At 38.1% G+C, this 19515-nt stretch overlaps 1 protein-coding gene across 12 annotated transcripts in view; it reads right to left on the reverse strand.

The window, feature by feature from the left end:
- PTPRM (protein tyrosine phosphatase, receptor type M) overlaps positions 1-19515 on the reverse strand; it is a 458835-nt gene that overhangs the window by 137818 nt on the left and 301502 nt on the right. For 6 of the 12 annotated variants that reach the window (XM_015282549.4, XM_015282547.4, XM_015282545.4 and 3 more), the window contains 2 exons: positions 13742-13874; positions 5869-5898 (listed from right to left, as the gene is read on the reverse strand). In XM_015282549.4, coding sequence (XP_015138035.2) covers positions 5869-5898; positions 13742-13874 — 163 coding nt within the window. The remainder of the gene's footprint in view (positions 1-5868; positions 5899-13741; positions 13875-19515) is intronic. The other 6 variants (XM_015282551.4, XM_040695587.2, XM_015282550.4 and 3 more) reach the window with 1 other exon arrangement.

A 19515-nucleotide genomic window follows, 5' to 3' on the forward strand; every position in this document is an offset into this window, starting at 1 on the left:
ATAGAGAAAATGGTGAACCCTGGTAAACAGGTCATACTAGCTGAACAGGACTAAGCATGGCACAGCTCAGACACAGATGTAAGTTCTTTAACGCACATATCTGTCCCTATCCTCTGCCCTCCTTTTCCTCTCCTCTCCAAAATGCATGCATCATATCTCAGTTTTCTGCATAACAAGGATGCGCCTTCAGGCTTATCCTACAAGAATAAGGAATCCACAGTTTCATAAAAAAAATAGCATTCAATTAAAATTCCTGTGTGCTAGTTTAGAAAAGCAAGACAAACCTTTTATTAATGTAGAAAGAACCAAGAGATCTTTATTTTTCCTACTGTTATGCTGGTTTCCATGCTAAATGTCTTTAGAAAAGAAGTGTTGTGAACTGAAATTGCCCCTTTTAGAGCTGAGAAGTCTCCAAACCTGTAGCTCATCTGCAAATTTATTGCTTGACACTGAGGGAGCAAGAAGAGTAACAGAAAGTAATGGTGCGACCAGCATAGCAATCAATCACTTCCAATACTTCACCTTATTCTCTCTCTAGTACCCATTTATTTTGAAAAAACCACATTTGTAGCACATTACAGATTATGGTTTCTTACTTAACACTGCTGTGCTAATGCAGTTTTGGAAGGTCTGGGTAACATCAGAAGTGGTTATGGGTTTCCTACTTGTAGGTGTCAGAAGAGTAACTGGGAGTATCTAAATATGTCCAGAAAGGAGAAGAGAAGCAGAGCTACTCCTCCACATGAGTACTCTGGCAATCTGACCTCTGCTGCAGCTCAGGAAAGCTATTTCAGTAGCCAGATCACTGTTCTCAGGGGGCCAAAAAACTTCAGGAAAAGCTAATAAATAATAAGAAAAATAAAGATCTACCTACTGGTGCTGAGCATTCAGGCTGTAAAGCAATACAATCAGATCCAAAAGGATCAGAAGAAAAAAAGGTATCACTATAAAAAGAATGAATGTCAAACAGCTTTTTAAAAATAAAGCGGTGTATTAATTAAAAACAAAATTTTAGTTCTGAGATTGCCGAGTACGTCTACATGAAATCCAGATACTACGCCCATGTAGTCCAAGCGTATGGCATACAGCCCACTTACGTAATTTTCAGCTACAGGGATTTGGTCAAACACTCTCCTTGCTATTTTGAGCACAGCATATTGGCATTATAGATTTTGCCAAATGCAACAGAACTCGTGGGACATCCCCAAATGATTAAATTCTGGCTTACAAGACAATTACAGAAATCCAGGTTTATTTTGGGTTACATGAAATGAGTCCATGTAACTATGCACATTTAAAGATACAGAAGAGATCATAGACTTCATCTAATAGATCAAACACATCACACAGTTCATTTGCATTTTCCTGTTCAGGACTCTCCTATACCTGGACGAGGCAAAGTAAAGAACTTATTCTAGTTCCAAAAGCAGCTGTAATTGAGAATACAGAAGTGTTTGTAACATCCCTTGGTATTTTCAAACTAATACCTAAATTTTAAGCGTTATGACTGCCTATTTCCTGGAATTATCCAGAAATCACCAATAAGACTTTTAACAGCACTCATCTTCTGGAAATTTCATGACTGACTATCAAGGTCATTTTGTAAATCTGCTCATCTCATGCTTTCTGCCATAGGTACCAGAACAATTAATTGCATCGGTCCCATGGGCACTGGAGAAATAAGCTACCACTTAAGTCTCCGAACAGAGATCCAGAAATCAGCACTGAAAATCTGCTGGGGAAGCAATGCAGACAGACATGACTGAGAACACATTCCCAGCTTCTTCAGCTCAAGTCAGATACAGAAGAAATGTGTATTTCAAACCATGCCCAAAATTATCAAATTCTTAAGAAAACAAGACTATGCTTTTATTTATGTTGATATGAAAAAGCTCAAAGTTTGCAGAATTAACATTCTTGCAGGAAAATTGACTCTGAGTCATGAAAAAAGTCTTAGATAATAGGAGCTCATCTTGTGCAGTTCACTTTACAAATATGTTTCAACACTGTATCAGGCTTCTGAATTGCGATTTCTATACAGGAGATGCCTGGGGAGATCTCACTGTGGCCTCCCAGTGTTTGAAGGAAACGTATAAACAGGAGGGAGAATGACTGTTTACAAGGGTGGATAGTGATAGGACAAGGGGGAATGCTCTTAAACTGAGACAGGGGAGGTTTAGGTTAGATATTAGGAGGAAGTTTTTCCACACAGAGGGTGGTGATGCACTGCAACAGGTTGCCCAAGGAGGTTGTGGATGCCCCATCTAGTGGTTGGTGATCCTGCACATAACAAGGAAACTAGATGATCACTGTGGTCCTTTTCAACCCAGGTCATTCTATGATTCCATGTCCCTGTGATGCATCCCTGCACTATGTCACCTAGATACATAAGTGCTCAGTCAGACAACATCAGTTAGGTTTGACACTATTAAGATACCAATGTGATTAATATTTTTAGGAGTACTGGGTAATAATTGTATCCCATTTGCCTGCTTTAGCACAAATTGAAATTACTTGTAATAAGGCACAAAAATAGAATAACATTACACACCTAACTGCTGTGCAGCACCATTGTTGCATAAATACTTAATTTCAGTCATACCACGCCATTTTGATATTAAATTCCAAGTGAGGAACAACATGAAAAGTTACATTTAAAACTTTGGACTATAACTGGGCATACCTCCTGCTCACAGAAAGGTAATGAAGCCTTTTTTTTTTTGAAAGCAGTGTGAAGTTGCAATCTGAAATACCTGCCCTGGAATCTGGGTTATGTTGAATTCCCCATACTATCACTGGCCAGTGCCATGAGTAAACTCAGAAGTACTGTCATCATGCTTGAATTGCATCAATTAGTTATGTTAGCCCCTGACTAACAATGATTAATGTCCTTCAAAGCAGACAAAGCCTCTACGTAAATCTTTGTCAAAATAGAAATCTCAAATATACAAGATAATGGTCACTGGTCAGCGCAGTGATGGTTATTGTCACCTCAACAACCAGCTTGCCTCATTTACAATTACACAAACTACTGATGTATTTTGCTTTCTCTGGCCAATGTCTCTGGGGTTATGCTCATCAAAAAAAGGTGTCAGGAGAAAGCAGAGTCATGTCACTGCTTGCTGCCATGCTGCAAATGCCAGTCATTACAAGTGTCACTAATGACATCGTTCTCATTCTTCTTCCTCCCCACCTGGAATCTACAGCCAAGTCAGAAGGCATGCTGCAGAGTTAATGAGCGCTGTGAAATTTGCTCTAATCTTAAGAACAAAAGAACTCACACATGACTAACCACGGCCAGACAACAGAAACCTGTCTGAGGTGAAAGGTAAAAAATGCACCAGTTCTCAGAAAAGCAAGAGTGGGAGGAAAGGTGCTGGCAGAGGCACTTCAACCCATTAACAAGAAGTATATTCTTAATAGCAGTACTCAGCTTTTTCTCTGTAACATCTCCTGACTGGCTAACTAGTAAACACAAGAGAAAATGGAAATAATTCCTTGCCAAACATGCACAGCTGTAGGTCCACCTTTGATGATTCATCAGCAGCACCAGGCATCTGCCAATTTTGTCTTTTTTAATTTTAATTTAGGATGGATCTAGAAGTGGCAGCAATTGCAGTCTATGAGGGGAAAGGAGCCCACAGCACACAAGGAAAGCAGCACACGAGACAATAGTAACTATTTCAGTGCATAGATGCTCAGTTGGATGTCACAGCTTGCATTTACAATGACTAATCAGTAAATTTGAATATGATACTCAGTATAGAAGTGGTAAATTAGCAATAGCAGAGTACTTCAAATTATGTTTCTCAAAATATAGAACATTTTATAATCCATAGCAACTTCCTTGGCTAATAATAAAATTGGAATGAATTCTGCATGTATCTCTAAGATCTCCACCAATTTCAGTGAAATTGCATGCTGAGTAAACAGGTGCAGAATTTGGTCCAAAATATTTCCTTGTATCGTGAGCGGATCTCATCTGTTCCCTCATTTCATTTCCCTTCTTTCTCCAGATGGGGAGCAAAACAACACACAGTCAAGATCACACAGTTTCTTTTAGAAGAGTTCATGTACCCTGATGATGAAGACACTAAGTTTGTATCACGCTAACAAAGAGACAGGTCTTTTCTCAAAGCCACCGTGAGAACATCCCAAATAAAAACAAACCCTATTGCATTCACAGAGACTGTTAATAGTGGATGGAAGACTGGGGAAAAAAACCTGTTCCCATAAGTTATGCAAACATTTCAATTCACACGTTTTCCACTCTCAGTGGAGAAAGAAGAAAAAGGTATACTCCATTTTCTTTGAATAACAAAACAGCGCTTCATTGAATGTTTCATTTCATTTTTTTTTGACTTAGCCTTGAGACATGAATCATGTTAAAATATTAACTTAAGTTTACTTGCTGTGAAAACAACATACTGTGTGACTTACAATATTAGACTATTCTGACATTTTAAAAACAGTTAAATGGTCCCAAATGAATGTTTTTCTGAAGGCCTATTTCATAGGAAATATGGTTTTTTCATCTCAGCAACAGAAAAAATTTTTGAAAAACTGTATCTGTGGAAAAGAGAATTTTTTTCTGACCTTCACATTAATATAGTGCTTTAAAGAACAGTTTAGAAAATGCTCCATCTGTAGAGCGTCAAATAATGTAAAATGAAATCTGAATTACAAAGAAAAGGAGCAGTTCCAATATATCCTGAAGTCTCAGGGAATTTCAGCCAAGAGGCTTAAATTCTAGTTGCTCTAATTCATTTGAAGTACAGTTCTGCTTACTAAGTTTTCAACTGAGAAATGGCTTATTAATTTTCCCATATGTTCCATAAATGAACATTTTAAGCTTTTCCAATGTATTAATTGAAAAATATTTGTTTCAAAACTTTGGAGAGCAACTAAAAAAAGGAACATGAGAAACTTGATATTACCTTTAAATGAAAACGTAACTGAGATTTGTTCAACAGTATTTGACTAATGTATGTACCTGAACTGATTAAGTCTGTCTCACGCAAGTAACATCCCACCTTCAGTAACTACATGAAATTATCTTCTAGTTTCCTGTGACTTTTAAAGCTGAACTTTCAAGACGACAGCTATCTATTGGCCAGCAGCAGGAACCAGCTGTCTAACAAGATTAAATGAGCATCTCACTTTGCAATTAAGCAAGATCCCGATCCCTGTTTTGCTAAACCAAAAACTATCATATGTTCCTTGCACTTGAAAGTGAGAAAAGGCAAACAGCTTCTGAAACCACTTGCTAACTTCACAGAAGAACCCTTCTCATTCAAGGGGAATGAAGCAAAGGCTTTGGGTAAATAAAGAACCATATAATAGTATTACTGAGGACTGCATCAGAATGATAGTTTACTCACTGAAAGTTTTTAGTGCTCACTCCTTTTAAATCCACCCCAGTGATGGTAACTCATGACATTTACGCATGATTGTTATTCATGAAAAATAATATGTACACAGCAACAAATGGAAATGCTTGTACATGTGTAACCAATGCTACAGTTTCATCACAACAAATTAGAAAGAAACCAGTGAATACATTCAAAAAGATGTTACTTAGGCATTAAAATTTCTCATAGGCACAGTAGTGACATTGATAACTTCTACTTTTAACTGAGAAGATTCATTATATAAGTATTCAAACAACTCTAATGCACAGTAGCAGGCATAGAAACTTCCGTAGAACTAAATACTTCATTACATTACTGACCATGTTGTTTTCATCTTTTTATCTTGGTAGAACTTTTTAAAAGCTTTCATAAAGGAACTTTCAATATTAGCATTCACTACTTATGCATGGAACAACATGGCAGAAAGCGTGTCTCTGATGTCAAAGAAGTTACTTACAGGTAGTAAGTGTAGGAGTGATAGCTTCTTCTGCCATGATGGTGGAAGGATTAGGCAGTGGTGGAAAAGATGAAATGGAAGGAAAGAAAAGCCAAATATTAATGTATGAAAAATCAAGATGAAACTGAGACCAGAACTGATGACACAAACGGAAGGTAGCAAGAATGCTTATCTGGGCATATCATGCACCATGTCTGGAACAGATAGATGACATATCCATCTCCATAAAACTTTAAGCAACACAATACATAACGCATCTCCAACTGTTAAATCAAACCACTACAAAGCACATCCAAGTAATGTTAGACATTTAATGTATACTGATCTCCACAGATAATATGAATTCTGACAAATGAAGTGATAAAATGCCTTCAATTTAGATTTCAAGTGGATTGAGAACAGGGATACACAAACTCTGCATGTTAGAGTTTTAACCACAAAGAATTCCAGAGTACGTATTATGTAACTCCTATTCCAGTCCTAATACAATAGAATTTTTGGATACCCTGCCCTTTACTTAAATAAATCAGTTCTGCCTTTGATGGGATTCAGACTTGCTTCCATAGAGAAACATCAATAGTGACAGAGAAATAACTTCCAGCTCTTTTAATAATTAAATTCTTAAGAAAAACTTACTTGGAGGTGCTCTCTGTCTACAGCTATATCCGTAACTGTTATTCCAACTGCCTTTAAGTTACTTCACATTAAGTGAAAATTTCCTATTATCACACAAGCAGAAAGGCTATATCTTTACTGTCTAAGATTAATTTATTGATATTTCCCCACATGACAAAGGAAACAATAAGACCTGATCCCATATCCCTGTTATTTCTGCCTACGTGAGTGTCACAAAGAGTTGGAGACCTAGCACCACCATCCTGAGAAATAGGCATCCCTCCAGTCTTTCCTGCATTACCTCTTACATAGCCAGACCCTGTACCCAGACATGCACTGCATAAGCACAGAGTATACCTGCCCTCCAGCTATGCTTTTCTGCTTTACATCTCTCTCTCCCTCAGTTACAAGTCTCCTGCAAGTAGGACTGCAACTCTCCAAAAGGGCTAAGATCCATCCCAAATGAATTCCGTATATTGACTGTAATTAAAAAGAGGCTCGAGATCTTACAACATTTCAGTGCTTAATGTCAAATAGCATTCACATGTTGGTAAGATAAAAGACTGAAATGAACCATGTAGGCATTCGTAATTTTTAAGCACATACATACAGCCTTTGACTACAGAGGGAAACATGTAAACAGGCCTTGCAAAGGCCTATAACTAATGTTAACTTGCCTCTAGCTACATGCTTCAGGCATCCCTTTGAAAACTAGGCTTTCATCAAATTTTCTCTCTCATCTTCTTTGTGTGAAGATGCCGTTAGAAATGTTTCCCAGTTTTTATTCCCATTTTTCTGATGAAACAGTATTGTTCAAACACAAGAGGCTAGATAGTGAATATTTAATCACGTGGCAACTGCAAAAATGTACACCTGTTAAAAATGAGTTTCAAAAGCTGCCTAAGAACAAAGTAAAGGAAAAGGTGTAGAAACATCTGTACAGTTCTTCTACCAGCACATATTCTATTGCCTTCAGTAATGGGCATAGAATCAGGTCCTACCAAAGCAGTTCAAGCTACTCGTTCTATTAGCAAGGTGCTGCCTTCATATCTTCATCACTTGTAATTATATACACCCCTGTCCTTCTTTTCAGAATTACTCATTCCCTCACTCGTTTAGAATCTCATGACATTGCCAACACTATTTCTTGCCATATGTTGCAATTGCAGAGATTTAGTGTAATTAGTACAAATGTTCTCATACTTCTAAAAGATGTATAATAATTTGAGAAACAACAATAAATACAATTAATCAGAGAAGCACTGCTGGTACTTACAGGCAAAATTCTGCCAAATATGTTAAAGAGATGAATTATGCTGTGTGAAAAAAACTGAAAATCCAGGAGCTTAAATTTGTAGGAAAGTGTCCCATTAGAAATTTGTACTAGATGAAAAAAAATTAAGTTTCAAGCTCCAGTTATTTTTAGATTGTTACCATTGTGAGATTTTCCATATGAAAGCCCTGGACAAACAACAGTGTAGTTTTTAATTCTCAAGAATAATAGAAGGATAATAGGTAATGGGAAAAGAGCAAACAGACAAATAACAAGGAACTATAGATGAAACCTGCAGGAAAAACAGTTTAGTTTTATGAAGTTTTAGATTCACAAATTCTCAGGTCGCATGTAAAAGCACCATTCCTAACTGAACAGATTTAGCTTATTAAAGCAACATGGAAAAGTTCCATTTTACTTCCTACATAATGTATACAAATGTATCCTCCCCATATGTATGAAAAGTGCAGAAAAGTCTCTTTCTGTAGAAGAATGTGACTGAAATAATTTGGCCAACGTTGGCCAAATTCTCTTCTGCTCAAGAAACCAATAGCTTTTAAGCCACTTTCCAGTAAAGTGGTTATTTTATGTCAATAGGCTGTTTCTAAGTACAGTGAAAAAATAAGCTCTTTCACATCCTTCGGAACTGACAACATAACTACATTTCATAAATATTACTTGTACAGTAAGGCCTCACTATAAAATGTTATGAAAATAACACAGCTGGTTGAAGAAGGATTGTTTTACTATACGAAGAAACTTCTGGAACTGTGTAATCTCCACACTTTTCTCCATTTCTTTAATTATCTCTTTTTTTGTAGCTGACCTCAAGGGAAAAAGACAGGAGGGCACTTGGAGAAAACTGATGTTTTCCTTCAGTCCTATTATCTCTGATTTCCATCCTAACTGCTTGAAATTGTTGGCAAAGGTGTACAGCTGAACAGCCTGATTTACTACCAGCGAATTAGACCAACGCATTCCCTGCCCAGCTCCACCGCATACAAAAGCATTCCTTAACCGCTGCCAAGAACCAGGGACTCTGCATTAAACAGATGCCACAATTACACACACAGGAAGCTACTGGAAGGCTCAGACATAAAGACACTTGGAAAGTAAAGACAAGCACAAGAAAATAACTGCTTTATGGAAAAAAAAACAATGATCAGACAGATTCCGTTCTACAACTGAAGCAGAAGTCAACATAAAATTTTAATAACTGCTCGCTTATTGCGGTACCACTGCAGGAGCAAGAAGGAGCCCTGAAAGAAACTGCCACCCTAAAGACATATATATTTCTAAGCAAACCTCAGAACAATAGATCTAAGTTCTCAACTTCTACATTTCTTTTTAAAGTTAGCTTAAATAGAACATAAAAGAAAATCTGCAAAGAGAAAAAAAGAGAAAAGATAAAATAAGGTTCTGATTTTCCTAAGTCTTGATTTAATTGCCACTGCTTTCACACAAATGCTATAGGAACAGTTCTCTGATTTTCATTACTCTACTTTAAGTTGACCAAAAGGTGAACCTGCTGCATTTTTTATTCATTTATTTATTTTATAAATCGTCAAAGATTAGTAGAGATCAAGGGCCCTGCCTGAAATTTTACATTCAGGATCAGACATAAAGTCCCTTTTACTGCAAAGTAACATTCTGGTAACACGTGTATTGGTTTCCATTGACTTTGCATGAACTCATACGTCAGAGATTCAGAGCACAGCTACAGGAAGAGGAAAGCCTCCCAGCTTTCCTTCACAGGGAAGAATAATCATATTGATATGACCATATTAGTATCAGGAATAACTTGTAGACTAGTAGTTTACTTTACATGACAGCTTTATGCAGGAAGTGCTTGAATGAATAAAGATGGAACAGAACAGATAAAGAGCTCTAAGCAGTCAAGTGGAAGGAAAACCAATAAAGCCCTAACAGTCTTATTCCAACCCAGGTGACAAGCACACATATTTAGTCAGAGAGTGCGGGTCCTTACAGCAAATGTATAGTGTCCTTGCTATTTCTACCCTCAATAGCGACTCTGCACCATGCACTGAATAGTTAAGTTGCCTAATCTCTCCGTGACCCAGTTTACAATATAGCTACTTCAGAAGACCATTATATAATGCAATAAATAATGATGACTAATGGCTAGTGGTGTTTGTAGAACTTTCCTACCTACAGCTAAACTACAGGTACCATATGCAAAGCATATCCATGTCGCATTGAAAAATTTGCTTTGAGCATTGGTCTAGTCTTCTAACTACGGAATTAATGCCAAACACAAAGACTGTCTGCTGGGTTCACTTTGGTGACTGGTAAAGGCCTATGGTGGATGAAGACATGGTTGCAACATACAATGCAAATGCTTTCCCATTCTCTTGACAACTGAAAAAGTGGTTTGAAATGAAGTTAGTTTATCACTTGAATCCTCAGAGACAGTAAATTTAATCTGCTGGTGAGATCTGGAGGTCCCATCTAGAATCATAGAATCATCTAAGTTGGAAAGGGCATGTAAAGGTAATCTAGTCCAACTCTCCTGCAATGATCAAGGACACCACAGCTATATCAGGTTGCTCAGATCCCTGTCTACCCTGATCTTGAATGTCTCCAGAGATGGGGCTTTCACAGCATCTCAGGGTAACCTGTTACAATGCTTCACTACGACTACCCTTACTGTAAAAAAAAAAAGTCTTACTTTGTCTAAATCTCCCCTCTTTTCTAAGTCTGAAACCATTTCCTGTGGTCCTATCAAGACAGACTCTGTTAAAGAGTCTGCCCCCTTTCTTACAGCCCACCTTCAGATCGTGAAAGGCCACCCCAGAGCCTTCTCTCCAGGCTGAATAGCCCCAGCTCTCTCAGCCTATCTTCATGGGAAGGTGTTCCACCCCTTGGATCATTTTTCTGGCCTTCTTCTGGATACACTCCAACAGGCTGATGTGCCTCCTGTACTGAGAACTCCACATCTGGATGCAGTACTCCAGGTGAGGTCTTGCCAGTGCAGAGAGGAGAGCTCTCACATGTCCTTTGATGCAGCCCAAGATATAGTTGGCTTTCCAGGCTGTGAGGGCACACTGCTGTCTTATGTCCAGCTTGCCATCTCCCATATCCTCTTCAGCAGGGCTGAGCTCTATCCTTTTGTTCCCCAGCTAGTAGTGACAGTGGAGATTATCATGGCCCAAGTGCAAGATGTTGTGCTTGGCTTTGTTGAACTTCACGAGGTTCTCCTGGGCGCACCACTTGAGCCTGTGTAGGTCTCTGGATGGCATCCCATCCCTGAGGTGTGTCTACAAGGACTCATTTCAGTGGAAGGATGAATAACAGACAGCACATTCCTTGGGATATGCCTTGGGATAATGGAATGTGAATGTGATATTGCTGCAGCTAATTGCAAATACAGCAAGTTTCTGAGCATGTAGATTTGGCATGGTAAAACCTAGCATTGTAACCCTAGGAGTCCACTCATAAGGAAAGTGGTTCTCAGAGGAAAGGTGCCATTGAGGTCCTAGTTGCTATTTTACTTTCTCATCAGTTCATCACTCCAGTAAAGCTCCTGATAAAGTATATGAAATAAAATGACAAACTGCAGTAGTCAAATGATATGCTACATTGAAAAGATTGTTTCATGAAGTAGCGCCTGAAGTATTGTAAAACTGCAAAAACAATGCAGGTACAATAAGCCTTTGAGATGATTTACACACTTTAAATACATAAACATATAACAGTAACTGAACCAAGGTGAAACCATACAGGCTCTCAGCAGCATACTGAATTAATGCATGAATAACAATCTATTGAATAATTGGTCCATTTTTTGTTTAAGTTGTGAGCATAAATGTATTCAAAACCTTCTATTATACAGCATCTGCTTAAGGTATATTCTGTCCCAGACCTCTATCTCCTGATACTCTCATTAAAGCCTAGTCACATCCTGTTACACAGATGAACCATTCTTACTCATTAATATTCACCTCAACTCATTTTACAGTTTGTTTCATTCAAGGCTGCAGCATGATTCTGGGACATGTTAAATTTACTGGTACCATATGCAGTGGAGTTGTGCATATTTAGTAACAAGAGTTCCTGGACTTGTACTTTCAATAGTTTCATCTCTTCACAAGAAGATTTATTTCAAACCCTGTAGAAGCTCACATAATGCATTTTCTTCCTAACAAAAGAATTATTATGAGTTGTAATTACTGCACTTTGATAGACAGAAGGAAACAAGCACCCTTCTGCATTAACATCCAAACACTTAAGATTCAAACCTCCCTGCCTCTAACAATTAGATTATCAAAGAGCTCTTCCCTAGAGAGTGAAGCAAGAGCCGGTATAGTATTCATTCAGCCACAGACCCTGACAAACCATTTGGGTCATTTTGCAATTCTCACCCTTTAAGACAAAGAAGAACTTGTGCCTTGTGTTTGAATATATTCTAACTTTGATGCAGATACTTAAGGAGACTCAGATGGGGAAGAGAGAGAATGGTGAATGCTGGTCAGGAATTACATGGAGGACTGGCCAGACAACACACGAAACCTTCCTCACTGCATGCCAAGTGCTGCCTCTAGCCCTAGGGAGAACTTTGGGAGTTCAACTGTTAAAATAGGAAGTATGAATGATGCAAGGAATCAGAATTGGGAAGAAAAAAATTGAAAAAAATCAGAACAGAATTCAACTCTGCTGCACTGCACATTGTTGAGATTTGGTTACAAGGCCTATTTTGCCCCAGCCAGATTTACTCTAGGGCTTGAGCCTCTGTCTCTTCTGCATAGCAACTTTTGACAGCTTTCCCCACTCCTTATCACGAGGTAGCCCTCTGCCCCAGCCACAGCTCACTTTTCTCTCCTATCTCATAGACCCATGTCTGTCTTCAAGAGAAGTGAAAAGCAGCTACTTGTGTAGCCTGCCCTGCGGCACTGCCAAGCAGCTGCCTCTCTCCCTGCACACCTCCTCTCTTCACATTCTTGAAGAATTTCAGGCAGCTCAGGGTTTGGACTACCTCAGACCTGCCAAACTAGTTATCGTACAATTAAATCAGTCTTGGAATGAGCACAATCAGGCCAAGACTGCTTGCAAAATAAGAAAAGGGAATAATACCATGTGAATGGCAAGGAGATGGGTTATGGGACAGCAGGATGACTACAATAGATACATATGGAGAATTAGTGACTCAGGCCACGTGCACAGCTCACACTCATCCTCAAGTCTACCTCTATGGCTGCAAACCTCATGTCCCTCAAGATATAACCAAAAGCCCTGACCTTGTCTGCTAATGAATTTCACCCTATCTTGACTTCTATCACTGCAAGGATTTTTCTTGCATCTTGCAGCAAGGGAGGTGGCATATATTTTTTCCCCTTTTACAATGTTGAAAAAAAAACAAGCAGACTTAAAAGCCTCACATCTCTAGTGTTTAGCAGTTTTCATATGATTTTCAAATCAGAACAATCTCAATATATGTCTGCATTGAACTGACATTTGGAAACATTCAGCACCATCACATTTTCATTTGTTTCCAGGGAATGAAGTTTATGTCGAGCAATACAGACCCTATTCTTAGCACAAATTACCTTAGCTCTAGCTCCTGACTGAGGCTTTTTTTTATTTTCAAAAATGATATTATATCTAACTTTGAGCTGATCTGCTACACAGAGAGGAAACTCACCCTTTCAGGATAGAGATGCTGTTCTATTATTAGAGTCCATCATGCAGTACTAATGCACAAAGTGCTAGAATCATTAACCTTGAGTTGTTTTTCTTTTATAACGAAGCCACAAATATTAATTCATAGAAAATGCTGTAGAAAAAAAACATGCTGTGGTTTTATAAAATCTCAGCAAAGCTTTGAGGGATACGAGGGAGCACTACTTCCTAAATTGTGACAAAGGACATGAAGGTGGCTGGAAATTTATGCCAATATCAGATTGAGAGCCATTGTAGGAGATGCTGTGATATGAACATGTACATAGAAAATATCTACTGATCACTCACCTTTTCTTCATTACCAGAACAACCCCCAGAAATATAATGACGAACAGCAAGATGCCTGCGATGACCCCAGCAATTTTAACAGTATGGTCAGTCTGCTTCTCAGGCTCTGGGTCTGGTTTTCGAGTAGCAGCCCCTATGGAATCAGTAAAAGGAGGAGAAAGAAAAAGAATAAGGATGTTACTCTTTCCATTTTTATACACTTAACTTACTGATGTCATTAATCTTAACCAGAGCCAACAAATACCAATTTGTGATCTTTCTAGAAAAAAATCCTGGTTCCATATGCATTGACAGGAATATAATATAGTTTTTCATTCTGTTTCCTGACATTGTTAGACCACAACACAGGTAGGATATCACAGCCAGTCCTGACCCTTTTACAAAAGCCTTTTCACAGATTCGCAAATTTCTATATTTTTATTATCTCTTCTGGCTTTCCTTTCTTTCTGCCATTTAGAAACTTACTCACAACACAATAACTATCCTAAGCCTTTTTCCAAATTTGATTTGCTGGAACATTTTCCTCAATTATTTTTCATAAATGAAGCTGTAATTCCATAATATATTAGCTTAAACACCTGGAAAAGTGAGATAAGCTCATTTACCATGCATTTTACCCACAATTGTTTTTTTACACAATAGACTTTTTTTGCCTTTGGAAAGCTAAATCTAGGTCACATCTGGTAGGCAAAAAGACTCCTAAACAATTTATTCACAAAGTGGGAAGCAGCTGATGATCACACCACTGGCACCCACATTTAATATCTGTTTAAATGAGATAACCAGTGCCTTACAGCATCTACTGTCTTAGCTCTTTCAGCTTCTCCATTTAAAAAAAATAACATCGTTTGTACTGTTTACTGTATAATGTGATGGAACGTCAAATCCATGTCTGATGAAATATCCATTTCCTCTACTAAATGAGTTCAGGATGAAAAAATGTTAAGGAAGCAACATTCAATTCACTAAACTGATTTTTTTTTTTTATGGACTTCAATTTTTTTCTTAAATCAAAATGTGACAGTATTCATCATTTGAGGCACCCTGCCATAACATGGACATGGGGACTTATGCATCACTCTCCTGCTATAACTTTTCCTGGGAAGGGGAAAAGTGAAGTCTAACTTAAGCATAGTATTTTAAGACCACAATCTTATCTCACTGCCCAGGTTCCACAAAGGTTTAGAAAGCAAATGTATTTTATTTGATTCTTTGCTTCCTTTCTTGCTTTCTTGCCAAATTAGTGATCAATTGACATACAAAAATTTTCTGAGAGGTACAAAGAAAAATTTTCCAATATTCTCAGTCACAAGCAGGGTACTCTAGGATGGCTGTTCTGATTCCCTGCAGTTACACTTTCGGCCTGTATCTTCAAAATTCCACTAGGAACATGGGGAAAACCTGGTAATTGTTATTAGGACCAATTTTATGGTACCAACACAATCAAAATATAGCTAGACCTAACTGTAAGTACCAGGATTTTTGAAATAATCAGGCCACGGTTCTTTGTGTGAGTGGGAAGTCAGAGAAGGTGATCTGATACACATCTGTGCCCATTCCCAACAGAGCATTAGTTCTATAGCAATGAATTGCAATTCCATATTAATAAAATTCTTATTCTAAAATGTGCATTCATAACAGAATCTATCCCTATATTTTCTTCTGTGCATATGCATGAAAGTCTGTTATAAACAGTTCCATCTTTAATTTCCTTGTCACGCATAAATGATTCTAAAATCCATATTGCTCAAAAGTGTATAAGATATTTAGAAGACATTCACTGTACCTTCTTACAAAAGGCAGCTTTTGAATTGGACTTGACAAATTGAAAACAGTGAATCAAACACTATGATCAAACAGCAGGAGGTGAGAAGGACGTCACAGTGTTTTTTTGAACTAAAGACCCAAACAAAAGAATGCAAAGACAACAAGAAGCAGCACCATTTCAGGTATAACTTCTAACACTGGTTCCTTCCAATGTCTCTTCATCATCATCTACTTCAAGCTCCTTAACTCCACTGGAACACTTACAGTAACACCTTCTCAAAATCTGCCATATGGTTTCCTTCCTTCCATTAAAAATTCCAGTTGACTCTTGGGATGCTCAGTATTAACATATGTGAAGACATCCTTGCATCATTTTAATGTACAACTCAACTATCCTATCCATTTTATCTCATTGTCCTGCCTCCCTTTGACACAGGGTCCTCATTTCATTAGAATTAGCTAGAGTTGCACAGTGCAGAGATAATATCAGTTGTATTCAGAATACAAAGATTTTCTTTGTATCTTGGAGCACAACATTCATGAAATGCCTTCAGTGACACAAAGCATTACCCTCTGGGTAACTCATTACAAGCTGCAGAAGCCACCTCTAACAAACTCTCAAAATAAGTCGTACACAAGGAGAAATATAAAGCCTAATTTTAGGACACTGAAACTCCCATACTGCATCATATCGTGATTACCCAATTGAGTAATCATCAGAAATTTTCTAAGAAAATTGTATGTAATGCCGCTCTGAGGAAAACAGAATTGTTTATCACCATGATGGACTCAGCCTGACTCATAGAAAAGGTTGTGTTAACCTGGAAGCATGTTGTGTTACATTCCCTTTAAAAACACCTACAATTAAATATTATTAAAAAAATATACTGCTATTAACTCAGTTTTCATTTGGTCTCATTCAGCATCTCATTCATTCACTGAATGTTCTTAGCACCAGCTGGTTTGACAACCCACTTGGGTAAAAGAACCAAATTTGCCACTTCTCACTTGGCTTGAACATCTTTTTAAAAAAATTATTATTAGAAATTCTGGATCAACATCTCCATTTTTATTTAAAACTGTTTATTCCTTTAATGTACCTCAGTTACATAAAAAAAATAAAAAGATTCCATCTGTTGCATTCCACCCCATTCTTTAGCCCCTCTAGCATAGTTTGGTTTTATTTTGACAGCAGGCAGCCATTAAAGAGCTTGCATCTGCAGCAGTGAAATCCACATCCATTTCTTCAGTGCAACAACCAATTTTGAACCCTCCACGAATTAAAAGCTCTTCAAATTTACCTTCAATGAACACTGTCAAGCATTTATCAAGACTCAAGTTCACACTGATACTGCCTCTTAATTCAGTTTGGTTTAGTTCTCATCAATACTCCTTAACTAGCATCACGTTCAAGAGCTGCTGCCTCAACTCTGAGGGCTATTTAATAGATACGTACAGCACGCGATGTTAAACATCGATGTACACTACCTATGATAAAAGTTTTGTTTTACTTCTCTTTGGTTCCTGTCCGATAGGTAGATCTTGGTCTAAAGTAATAATTCATCTCTCATCTGATAATTACTTAACTGACTTTTAATCTGTAGGCACACCAGAATTTGCACTGGCATTACAGAGACGAAGGCAAACAATGTGTAAGGGGATGCAAGTCACTAAAGGCAGTAGTTCTGAAATTAATTTTACCACTTGATAGACTGTAATGGCAATCCATGCTTTTAGTTTTGTATGTTTCCAAGAAACTTACAGTCTTACTGCAAGTTAAGAAAAAAGGGTCATTTGATTTTTCTTTACTGTACCACAATTCTAAAAGTCTTCCCAAAAATGTAACCTTTCTTTACAGCAACAGCATTAAATTCGCACTATTGTATCATATTATAGTTGTTTCAAACAATTTGTCCGACAGAGCCATTTTAAAATTCCTTACTTAAGCTAGAGAATTTAAAAGTACACGCCAACAAGACTAATGGACTCCTGCATCTCCAGCAGATTATCTGTTCTTAATCATAGAATGGTTTGTGCTGGAAGAGACCTCAAAGCCCACCCAGTCCCACCCTGTGCCATGGACAGGGCTGCCACCCAGCAGCTCAGCTGCCCAGGGCCCCATCCAACCTGGCCTTGAGCACCTCCAGGGATGGGGCACTACAGCTTCTCTGTGTAGACATGCCAGCACCTCACTGCCCTTTGAGTAAACAATTCCTGTCTAACATTTAATCTCTCTCTCTTCCCCCCCCCCAAATTTTCTAGCTTAAAACTATTTTCCCTTCTGTCCTATCACTATCCATCCATGTAAAAAGTCAGTCCCACTCCCACTAGAAGCTTCCCTCAGGTACTGGGAGGCTGCAACAAGGTCTCCCTGGAGCCTTCTTTTCTCTGAGCAGAAGCACAACTCTCTCAGCCTTTCTTCATCAGAGATGTGCTACAACCTTTTGGTTTGCTTGTTGCCAACAGCTGAGCTAAGACCACTGCTTCTTCCTCACAACGCTAGACCAAATGATGTTATAGCTTTTTGTTTGCTCAACTTTTAAGTTTCTGGTTCTACCTTTGTACACAGCAGCCTGACTTTAAACCTTGCACAGTAACCTCACTTCAAGTTGGAAGAATCAGGATAAATATATCCTGACCACATATACTGTGGTCTCCCTCTGGAGAGGCAATAGGTCAGTAAAAAGCAGCAAGTGCAGGACAGCTCATGGGAGCTTCCTAGGAAATGAAAGGACAAGGAAATGTTTCCTGACAGTTTACAAAGGATCAAGGTGCTGACTTCAGAAAGTCCTTAGTTGATGAGAACAAACTGGAGTGCTTCCTGCCAGAAGTGAAAAAAACTGAGATACACTTACAGATAAGCCCCATGATGCCACAAAATCTAGCAAAGTATTTCCACAGGCTTCCTGTAGTGAATAAGAGAAAGACAGCACTACTGTTTAGTTCTAAACCCTTAGATATGTGCCCTTAGTTAATCTTAAGACTTTCCAGTTTTCTTCTTCCTTGTTTCTTCCCCATTCTTCATGGTCTTCACTTCAGTAGCATTTAAAATGTGAAACTTTTTTTCTTAACTCATAAATAACTGCCCTTCAACTGGTCTGACTTAAGACTTACCCTCACAGTGCCCCTTTTGTTCAGTACCTTGCAAGACCCAGTGATTACATTTTTGAGTAGTGCCACACCTAATTATTTTTGACTCCCAGACCTACCTCACCAGCTTTTTCTTTCCATTGGAACCTCCCTTTCTGAAGTTTAGTGATAAAGAAGTACTATCTGGTGTCTTACCAGATCCTCTTCTGACTGAGAAGTGAATTATATTCCAGTCATTAGTATCTAATGTCCACTGGTGACATTAGAGTATGGTGAATTCTATACTTACTTCCTTCAGTGAAATTCCTACTTCTCTACCAAGATTAAGTAAAAAAAATAAAAATCTTTCTTTGAAAAATTTCTCATTCAAGATACATAGCTCTAGTGTTAGTGTATGTGTGTATATATATATATATATATATATTTGCTTCTGGGCCAACATTTCTGTCATTTCCTTGAGCAGAAAACCTCACTTTCCTTTTCCACTCAGAAGGCACAAGTGCCATGTTATTAACCTAACCAAACACTTCAAAAACAATAGTCCCATGCAGGTCATTTACGGACAGAAAAGTTTAAGCAGAACTACTACTCATTAAAGTGGAAACTAAGACAGTTCACTAACAGAACTAGCCATGCAAAATATTGTTTTAACTTACATGTAGTCCTTTTTCTTGTTTATCAAAATGGAAGTTCTCTTCTGTAGCATAAACAGACCTCTATCAAACAGAACCTCCTTCTTTCTCTCAGTATATTAGCAAATATTTAGACTTGTTTTTTAATGTTTATTAGTCCCTTCCAAAAGCTGTACTTAGAAATGCTGACTGACGGCCCACTACTGTGCAGAAAAGGACCACCATTAAAATAACCCTGGCTCACTAGTCTAGGAGGTGCTCGCTATGTTTACAAACAAAGGAATA

The sequence above is a fragment of the Gallus gallus genome, chromosome 2, assembly GCF_016699485.2.
Source record: "Gallus gallus isolate bGalGal1 chromosome 2, bGalGal1.mat.broiler.GRCg7b, whole genome shotgun sequence".
NCBI lineage: Eukaryota > Metazoa > Chordata > Aves > Galliformes > Phasianidae > Gallus > Gallus gallus.